Genomic DNA, 10,598 nt, shown 5'->3' on the forward strand with positions numbered 1-10,598 from the left:
GAGGGTGAACAGAGGGGGCTGGGCATGCTGGTGGAGAGGCAATGGGACAGGGAAGATCACCTCCAGAACTTTTATGAGTGTGGGGGGAGGGGGGCGTCCAATGTTAAAAGGAGGCTGCTGATGGAGGCACCCTGCCCACCACCCAAGCCTCCCACCCGAGGCCTGAGCAGGGTCACTTTTTGGACCTGCCCCCGAACTCCTCCCACCAGCCTGAAAATTGAGGCTGGGGGGAAACAGCCCTTAAATGATCATTAATTGGCCACTTAAGGGCCTTATTTGGGGCAAGGGCAGGTCGGTCTGCCTAGGCCTCACATGTCCCAGTGTAAAATTACAGAGAGATTGGGATGAGTGGGAATCCGATGGGAAGGCCCACCGAGAAATTTATTCTGCACATCGTGTTTCACAAGGTCCTGAAGCTGGGACCACTGCTGTTAACCATTTATACAAATGATTTAAGTCCAGGAATTGGAAGTAAAATTTCAAAATTTGTGGATGACACTAAATTGAGGGGTGTAGTTAATGCAAAGGAGGACTGTGACAAAATATTGGAAGACATCAATAAACTTGCAGATTGGGTGTCCAACTGACAAATGAACTTCCATATAGATCAGTGTGAAGTGGTACATTCTGACAGGAAAATAAGGAGGCTGCCTTGGAAAATAAGTGTCTAAATGGGGTAGAGGAGCAGAGGGTTATGGGGGTACAGATATACAGAACATTAAAGTAGCAACACAGGTTAATAAGGCCATAAAGTAACAAACAGCTGGGATTCATTTCCGGAGGGACAGAATTGAAAAGCAAAGAGGTTATGTTAAACTTATGCAGAACCTTGGTTAGATCACAGGTGAAATGCTTTGTACAGTCCTGGTTTCCGTATTATGGAAAGGATGCCAAGGTCCAGGAGAAGGGGTGCGGAAAAGATTTACTGGAGTGATATCAGAACTGAGAGGTGATGCCTATCAAGAAAAATTGAAGAGGCTGTGGTTTCTTCCACTAGGAAAGAGAAAATTGAGAGGAGGTCATCAAGATTATGAACGGGTTTGAAAGGTGGGGTGGGGGGGGGGTGCATGAAGTGCTTCTGGGAAAGACCAGAATTAGGGATCATAAATATAAGATATTCACTGATAAAACCAAGAGGCTGTTCAGGAGAAACATCTTTACCAAGGGAATGCTTAGAATGTGGAAGTAATTGCCTCAGGGAGTTGGCAAATAACACAGATGCACTTAAGGGGAAGCTAGATAAACATGTCAAGGAGAAAGATATAGAAGGGTATGTAGATAGGCTTGGATGAAGAGAGGTGGGATAAGGCTTTTATGGAGCATAAATATCCGCAATGCACATGTTGGGCTGAATGGCCTGTTTCTGTACTGAAGATATTTTGTGGCATTGTAATATATTTTAAGTTTTTTGTGTGTATAAGAGTAGGTACAAGCAATTTGGCAGCTCTTGTGGTGCCATTAAACTAATGCCAACCTCCACCTGCACAGTTTAGACCAGATTTGAACACAATCCCAAATCTGGCAATCTAACTGAATCAGACAATATTGCCTGGAATCCAAGCTGCCAGGTTTATCCCTTCTCAATTTGTAATTCAGTTCACACCTAGATCTAGGCACTTTTATCTTAAACTAATTCCCATAAAGAAGGAACCTGCTCTTTCTGCAGGCCTGGCTGACTCCTATCTTCCATTTTGAAAGCGGGTCACTATCACTTTTAAAGTATATTTGGATTCATCCCATTTTTGTCACAAGGTTTGAAGAAAAAGTTTGCTTTTTTTTTGTTTCTTTCATTTTCTCTAAACCCACTTTTTTCTGGGAGTAAGGCTTGGGCCTGAATTTTACCCTTAGCGGGTGAGCGTGATCAGTGGGCCCACAACCAGTCAGGAAACGAGCCACCGCCCGCGATCAGCTCCCGACCACAATTTCACACTGCCTCGCGCGTGCCTGCGAGGCATAAAATTCTGCCCTTGGAGTAGCACCAGATAACAAACACAGGGCTTTTTTTATACATGATGTTTAAAAAATATTCTTTCATGGGATATGGGCATTGCTAGCAAGGCCAGTATTTGTTATCCATCCCCCTGAACTGAGTGGCTTGCTAGGTCGTTTCAGAGGGCAGTTAAGAATCAACCACATTGCTGTGGGTCTGGAGTCACATGTAGGCCAGACCAGGTAAGGATGGCAGATTTCCTTCCTTAAAGGACATTAGTGAACCAGATGGGTTTTTACAACAATCAATGATAGTTTCATGGTCACCAACACTCAGACTAGCTTTATTTTCCAGATTTAATAATTGAATTAAAATTCCATGCCCACATCTGTTGAACTTAATGTAGGCAGCATCACATGACTGTGGCATGCAGCCCAGTGCTAAATGTGCTGTTGTGTGACTGCACTTTCAGCAGGGAGCCCAAGCTCATGTGTGACTAGCACCAATTAAAGCTAGCCTGCGTTACTTAAAATCAGCCTATACTTCTTAAAGGGGGAGTGCATTCTGGCTACAGAAGCTCATTCAGCTGGCCGGGAAACACATTAGGGCAGGAAGAAAGTTGAGCAATGGTGCAATAGGTCAGAGAGAAGGGTCCTAGGTTTTCAGATGCAGTGCTGGAGGCCTTATTGCAGGAGCTTGAGTGGAGTGTAAGAGGTGCTCTATCCACAGGGAGCCAGAAGTCCTTCCAGACAAACGCTGCAACTGCAGTGGGAGTGGACAGTTGCGGAGGTCAAAGCCAGGAGTCTGGCTCCAGAGCTATGGATAGAGTGGTCAAGGTTACCAATAAATCTTCAGGTGCTGTATCCTACTAACAGCACCACAAGATTCACACACTGCTCAATGCATCAAAGCCCAATCAATCACCTACCAACAATCTCTGTCAATCTGGGGTCAAGCCTAACATTCAAATGCTGTACACCATCCTCACACACTTGCCATTGCTGCCAGCCACACACTCACATCACACAGGTTGCATGTGCTTTCAGCTATTCGGCTATTGCAGGCACATCACCCAAATGCATTGCAACACACTCACTGACCTTCTTCCCATTCTCTTGCGCATAACAGGAGGGAGCAGCATAGAAGTGGTGGGGGTTAGGCTTGGCTGCATATCCTCATACCCTTGGAGAAGACAGTGCCAGCCATCATTGTTGTGGTGATGACACGGTTTTTGACCAACTCCACAACTGGAACTTAAATGAAGGCTTCAATGGGAAGGTTGGTGTACAGGAAAAGGCTGATGGCCATGCGTATAGAAATGTTTAGTGCCTTGACAGACCTGCCAGAAAGCCTGTTGCCACTGTCAAGGAACATGGAGGAGTCTAGCTCTAACCTGGCGCAGGGTTTCACTCAGAGTTTGGTGCCCTACCTTTCCCATGTGTACAGCGATCAACCTCACGAGAGCACTTGCAGACCCAACCATGTCAGATGGCCAATGCCTCAGCTTCCATTGCAGCATAAAGAGGAGTCACTCAGCTACTCAGTGCTGCAGTGAAAGCTCAGACTGAGGTGCCATTATCTCTGTATATTGCCATACAAGCACAGCTTGTCACCATGCATTCTCAGCCTGTTACCTTCATGGCTGCAACTACCAGTGTTCAAAATGTGTGGCAGGAGTTTGCAGCAGTCCTGCAACCTATCCTCCAGCAGATTACTGCATTTTCTGAGGCGCCATCCCAGTCAGTAGCTCTGTGAAACATGAAACTGCTGTCCTTTCTCAAGGTGACAACAAGTTGTACTCCCACAACTGCCCCCCACTCCACAAGTTCCCCTCATGATGCCTCTCTGTCAGTCCTATGGCGAGGTGATGGAGTTCAAGTCCAGACCTTCAAGGACCAGAGCTTCTTGAGGGCATCCTGCAAGGCTGTCCAGGAACTAAGAGAGAACTGCAGTGATAATCCTCATGACTGAGTGTAAGTGGTGTACTCAGAGGCCCTTAGGAAGCTCTTCCAGAACTACCTCCTGTTGACAGAGCCAACTTTTCACAATGCCTGAAGCAACAAACTCCTCAACAGGAAGTAGATTGCAAACTAACCTGCAATTGGATTTATCCTTTTCAATTATACCAGTGGGGAGTCCCTTGTGCAGGAGAACATTGTTCATTGTATAAATTGAGGGTAAGGATAAATTCATTAATTGAGCAGATATAATGAGACACTTATTGAGACTCAGTGGCGAGTAGGGTTTGGAGCAATACATTTATAATGTTTCACTTTGTGAATAAATCTAAAACTGAGTAAAGATTGAGTTCTGTCCTTCACCCACAGACTGTTAGAAGTTTAACAGACATGTACTGAACTGTATGTGTTTAAGATAGGTTGTTAACTGGAATGGCGCAGTACAAAATGTCAGGTTATGCAACAAATCAGTGTCAAGCACTGCTGGGCATCTCAGCCTACTCAGCGTGTTACGGCACATACACAGAATGCCCTCATCATCGCCCTCACCAATAAGGCGCGACATGTTGGAAGTGATCAGGAGTGGGCCCCACCCCCATTTTCTCCTCAACTAGCACACATTGCACCAAATCTGTCAATGCTACAATGTCAGATTTTGCAACCTTAGCTGTGACTTTGACCAGTTTTGGTCACTCCAGTTGGAATTCAAGCCCAAGAAAGTTAAACACCTTCAGCAGATCGTGAAACTGTTGAGACATATGTGTTAGCATATCAGGAACAGTTTCACCTCTCTTTTCTATTTCAGATCCCAGGATTTGACAATGTAATTTTAATATCACAGGCACTGACACGTAGACTACATGCTCCAGCTAACAAATACTGTGAACTTTCATGTTCATTAGAATGCTGCTGGTGTTAATAGCTCTGGAGGGAATAGATTCAGATTTGCTTTATTCCCTAATTGCAGGCAGATCCCATAGTGAGTGTCTCTCAGTTATCAAAACCCTCTGTGTATCAAAGGATGGTTTGCTTTCTCTTTAACATAAACTATACTATAATGCTACTCGGAAGATCAGCGTCTATTTGTCTTTGGCATTTACAATTAGGGCGAGTTATTTTTTAATCCATTTGGAGCTGCAGTATGTTTCTTTACAGGCCTCTCAGGTTCTCACTGTTCTGACAGCTCTTGGAGGATGTAGATTTTGAGAGGCTCTGCTCATTTCAACATTGCTGGAATTTCTCTTGTTGGAATCACTTGCTTGACACTGATTTGTTGCATAACCTGACATTTTGTCACTTTGGACTCTAACTGGGAGCTCATGAAATCTATATTTAATGACAGGGAATCAGAATGGAGGCCACACAAATGAATATCAAAAACGAAACTGAACTGATAACTAGGGTGCAGGGTGGGGGGGAACTGAAACTGGGCTTTCAGCTGGAATTGAGTTGGTAACATAAGTTTAAGCTGATCATTGGGGTCTGAGCTGGTAACTGGCTATTGTGTGCATGACAGAACACTTACATTTATACAAGTGTCTTCAAGACATCCTGGAGTTCTTCACCAGAATGGTTCCAGGGATGAGGAAGTTCAGTTGTGAAGATAGGCTGGAGAAGTTGGGACTGCTTCCCATGGAGAAAAGAGGATTGAGCGGAGATTTGATAGAGGGATTCAAAATCATGAGGGTTCTTGACAGAGTAGATAGGGAGAAACTGTTCTCACTTGTGAAAGGATCAAGAACGAGAGGGCAGATTTAAAATAATTGGCAAAAGCAATATGAGAAAAAACTTTTTCACACTGAGTGGTTAGGATCTGAAATGCACTGCCTGAGTGTTATGGAGGCAGGTTCAGTCAAGCCATTCAATAGGGGATTAGGCTGTTAACTGAAAGGGAGAATGTGCAGGTTATAGGGAGATGGCAGAAGAATGGCACTAGGTGAATTGCCCATTTGGAGAGCCGGTGCAGACATGCTGGGTCGAGTGGCCTCCTTCAGTACTATAACAATTCTGTGATTCTGATTCTGTGATTTGTCACAGCCAATGACTGATGGTTGAAGTGTAGTTGCTGTTGTAATGTAGGCAAACACATCTGCCAATTGATGTGGATTAAGTCAATTAGGTAAATGAACTGATAATCTGTTTTAGTTAAGAGAGAAACATTGGCCTGGACACAGGAGAATGCCTTGCATTTCTCAGTGAATGGGAACTGAACAGGGTTCTGAGCATTGAACTGGTAATTCAACAACAGCTGTGCAACTAGGTGCTGATCTGGGAACTGGCACTGAGATGGTAATTAGTTGCAGGCTTGGTATGTGGGACATTGAGACGGTAACTAGGCAGTGTGCACTGAGATGCTAACTGAGCTAAAAGTTGTTAACTGGGACTTAGCAACAAATTCTATTTTCCTGTCAGTTTACGTGACATAGAGTCCAATCCACTGGGAGTAGGAAGACAAGAAGAAGCAGAGCACAGATCTCCAAGGATGGATCATCCACCTCCGCCCACATCCTCCTTCCATTTTCAGATGCTAACAAACCTTTAGATTTACAGTAGTTTTTAAAAAAGTTAAACTCAGGTTTATGTAGCTGGCAGGTTCTTTGAGGTATGTGGTCAGCTCATTGTATTTTTGTGGAGTTTCTGTCATTCTCTTTATTACAATAAAAGTTAATGTGATTCCATCCACCCCCACCACAACTCCACCGCCCCCAACTATTCCTTCCATCAGTACACTTCCCACCCTGCTGCTCCAGTCAATAATCCATCTGAGTGATCTTCATTTGGTCAGTTTTATGGAAATCAGTTTCAGTCACATGCGATTCCACCCTGAAACATGCAACTTATTGGGTTGAAAATGAGATCCTGGCTGGTGATGAACTTGGTGCAATTGGAGAGAAAAAAATGGAAGCATAAGAACAGAAATAAGCCATTCATCCCCTTGAGATAGGGACATTAGGAACAGGGATAGAGGCCATTCAGCCCTCGAGTGGGTCAGAGCTACATCCCTTGGACTGTTATTTGTTCTCTTGTGGCTTCAGTCATATTTTGAGTGCCATAAACTGTCACAATCACATAGGGAAAGATGGGTCAGAAAAGGGAGGGGAAGGGGGGAAGGCATTCTATTTTTCAGTGGTAAAGGAATATGATTTTCAATGGGCCCTGCACATTGAGATCAGACCCAGAGCTGGATATATCAAATGCCACATGGCAATCTCCCTATGCAGGCACAGAGTCAATAAACACTCATCCCTTTGAACAATGTGACACTTGAGGTTTCGTGTAGAAAAATAATTTCGACATGCGTTTTATTAGAACTCAGAACCAAGCTGGTATCTTACAGAGTTTGAAATTTGACTGTTTGCCAATGCACATTTCAGCAAATGACCTGCACTTTGAGACCACATAAACAAAGATGTATGATTCCCAGGCAATGATTTGTTAATAACTGAGTACAATGGAAATTAAATTTACAACACCCCTTTTTTTCATATTATCCCACCCAACATATTCATTATTTCCTCTTTCAAAATTTTTGCGTTTTTTTCTCTTGAGAAATCCTTCCCCTCTCACATCTCTTTCCCCGCATTCCTACTCTCTATTCACTCTCTTGCCCCTCTCCCTCCTTCCAATTCTCTATTCACTCTCTCCCCCTCCAAATCTTCCCCTCTCTCACCTCTCATATTCCCACTCTTTGCTTGCCCCTCTCACACCCTCCCTCTCCTCTCTCCCTCCTCCTTCCTCTCTCTTCCTCCCATCCCTCTCTCTCCCCCTCTCTCCTCTCCTTCCCCCCTCCTCACCCGCTCTCTGCACCTCCCTCCCAACACCACCCCCCCCCCCCACCCCTCTTCCTGTACTCCTGATTCTCTTGGGCGATGGGACATGCATTGAGGAACATGCTCGGCAATGTGATGGTGAACCTATTGACAGACGTAACCAAAACCAACTCCTGCCTAGGGACCAGAGCGTTTTACACATGGTCTTAGCGGGAACCCGATATTAATGATAGGAAACATTGTCTAAAACAATGTGAAATCACATTGAAACATCTCAAACTCGTCCCTCCAGCTGATCATCTGAAGCCAGCCTCCTCCCGGGATGCTGCCTCTTCACCTCTGCCCAATTCTTGTTCATGTTACCCAGTAACTCTAACACATAGCTTGGTTTGCTGCAAGCTGCAGGATCCTGTAGTTCACAGGGGGAGGAGAGCACTCTGCTGCTGCTGGCCGTCTCCAGGTACCGTCTGCCTAGTTTCTCCAGAGGCCCCCTCTCACTGGAGTCACTCTCGCCCTCCCAACTCCTCCGGCCAGGGTGCTGACGCTTGTTGTAGAACGGGGTCCTCTTGTCGGGATGCTGTCTCTTGGGTAGCTCGCTGAGGAAGGCCAGCTGGCGGTCCGCATTCTCTCCCGAATACTGGTCAAAGGCAGATCTTCTCCCCGGGTGCTGCCTTTTCTCCGCTTCCAAGTAACCGCCCTCCTTGCCCTCCCCTTCCTCGCGTTTCCCTGGGTGCTGCCTCTTCTCAAATTCTTCTTCTAACCGTTTGCCCGGGTGCTGCCGTTTGAAGATCCCTTCCGTCGGCGGCGAATCCGCATCTAAATCTGGGGCAAGGGCAAAAGTGAAAGTTTTAAATGCAAGCGAGATCTGCGCTGGAAATGGGCATGTGCACAATGGACTGGACCTCACAGACGCAGTTTAAAAAGTTTAAACCTTCACATATAGTTGCTGCTGGAGGAATGCCTCTACTCTGGGGAAAAGTCAGTGACCACTTTGGTTCTGATATTTGAGAGAATATTCACCAAACGGCTGCACAGTGACTGCAGCGATTAACCTCTTGGTCAATGGGACTGCAAATGTCAAAAGGCATGTTTTTGTATTTGATACAATCGTTCTGTTTTCTCTTTTTGTTGGTCCACATGGTATTAATCTGGGAATCACCGCGAGGGATGTATCTAACTCCTTTTTTCATATTTTAGCTGTCCCGAAAGGGAAGAGTATTGTAAAACAGCCGAGAGGAATTTGTGCAGGGGGGCATGTTTAAAGTGGATAAACTGCCCTCAGCTGGATGAGCAGACTGGAGAAGAAGAGGGAGCGAGAGCACTGTTCATTCGCAATTAATCTACAGGCATTGCTGAATGGAGTTTAACATCTTTACAGATACTCAACTACATGTCATGCTACCCCTTAGCTCACTTCTCTCTCTCTCTCTCTGAAATGTTGTTCAGTGAAAATGCTTAAAGATTCTCTAACAGAGGAATCCGCCAAATAAGATGGTAAACTTCTTTAGCATGTCAGTATTAACTAATAATAATAGACAGGTGCTCTAATCCAATCTGGGCAGGTATTAGAAGTTTTTTTACACGGCGACTTGCTATGATTCCGAATGCATTTCCTGAAAGCGCGGAGGCGCAGATTCAGTAATTAATTTCGAAAAGGGAATTGGAGAAATATTGAAAAGGGTAAATTAGCCGGAGCTATGGGCAAATATCAAAGGATGCGGGATTCATTGAATATTTTTGTCAATAGCTAGCATAGGCAAGATGGGCCGAATGACATCCTTTTTGACGGTTCACAGATGAAGATCTGTGCTGAGACTGGCTCAAATACTCACCTCCTTGCTCCGCCCTTCTCCTGGCCGCTGGGTGTTTTGACTCTCAGGGGCAGAGGTGGTGGTGGGGGCAGGGGGTTGGTGGGGTGGTGGTGGGGGCGGTGGGGTGGTTACTGGTACAGGACGGCCATTCATCCCTGACATAACTGAACATAAAATGCTGTCCCTTTTCTAAACAGCGCCTTCCCTCCCTCGGGCAGTAGCTGTTTGAGCCCATGGCGGGTCTATAAAACTCCCCTCTCTCTCTCTGACAATCACTGACACACAATCCTCCTAAAATCCCCTTCCTGGTCTGACGCCTCTTGCATTCTTTCCCTATCCCCGTTTCATTTCTGGATTTCTAACTTTTCCACGCTCAAATCTTTCTCTCTAGTATTGTTGAATGTAATGACTTCTTGTTTTAACAGCTTGGAGTTAGATCCTGGGCGGCATAGAGGTCCGGAGTGCGAATCAATCACAGAATAAAATCTGGAGACATCTAGAGTTCGATTCTAACTCTTCAAGCAGTTCAACCAACAATAAACTCACTCAACAAAATGCTGGGAACTGATAGATCTAAATAAAAGTTAAGAATGTACGTTCCTTAAACTACAGAGATGTTTAATTATATGGAAAGTGTTTAAAGGATGCATTCCAGACCGTTAGAATCTCGCTCCTCTGCCAGTCTCATCAGCATGGAACGAATGAGGATCGTCTCTGCTCTCTGAAGCATCTCCTCCAGCGGGGTTGCCTCTCCCCCCGGTCCGTCCGCCGCCGTCGTGTGTTGACTCGCTGCCACAGACTTGTGAAGGGTGAGGCAGCCGAACAGCAGGAACCATGCCGACCTCATCTCGGTGCAAGAAGGAAAGGAAGTTTGGACCGCTCCCTGTGTGGGAAGCAAGAATTGGAATTTGCTTAATAATGCAGGCGAGCGGCGAGAGGATGGGGACTGGGGAAGCAAGCGGGGCAGCGCGCTGTCCACGGTGGTGAAACTGAAAACTTAGAACCACAACCCAGGGGTTGACGTTTCGAGTCCTCATGACCCTTCAACAGAACTAGGTGAATCCAAGGAAGGGGTGAAATATAAGCTGGTTTAAGGTGTGTTGGGGTTGAAGTGTCATGAGGACTCGAA

General features: G+C 45.6%; 1 protein-coding gene across 1 annotated transcript; it reads right to left on the reverse strand.

Moving 5' to 3' along the window:
* Positions 1-7,932: 7,932 nt before the first annotated feature.
* trh (thyrotropin-releasing hormone) lies at positions 7,933-10,316 on the reverse strand. The gene is made up of 2 exons (XM_041191635.1): positions 10,127-10,316; positions 7,933-8,474 (listed from the first exon to the last, which is right to left on the reverse strand). Exons 1-2 carry the CDS (start codon positions 10,314-10,316, stop codon positions 7,933-7,935), a joined length of 732 nt encoding a protein of 243 aa, XP_041047569.1.
* Between the last annotated feature and the right edge of the window lie 282 nt (positions 10,317-10,598).

This window comes from Carcharodon carcharias, chromosome 7, assembly GCF_017639515.1.
Source record: "Carcharodon carcharias isolate sCarCar2 chromosome 7, sCarCar2.pri, whole genome shotgun sequence".
Lineage (NCBI taxonomy): Eukaryota > Metazoa > Chordata > Chondrichthyes > Lamniformes > Lamnidae > Carcharodon > Carcharodon carcharias.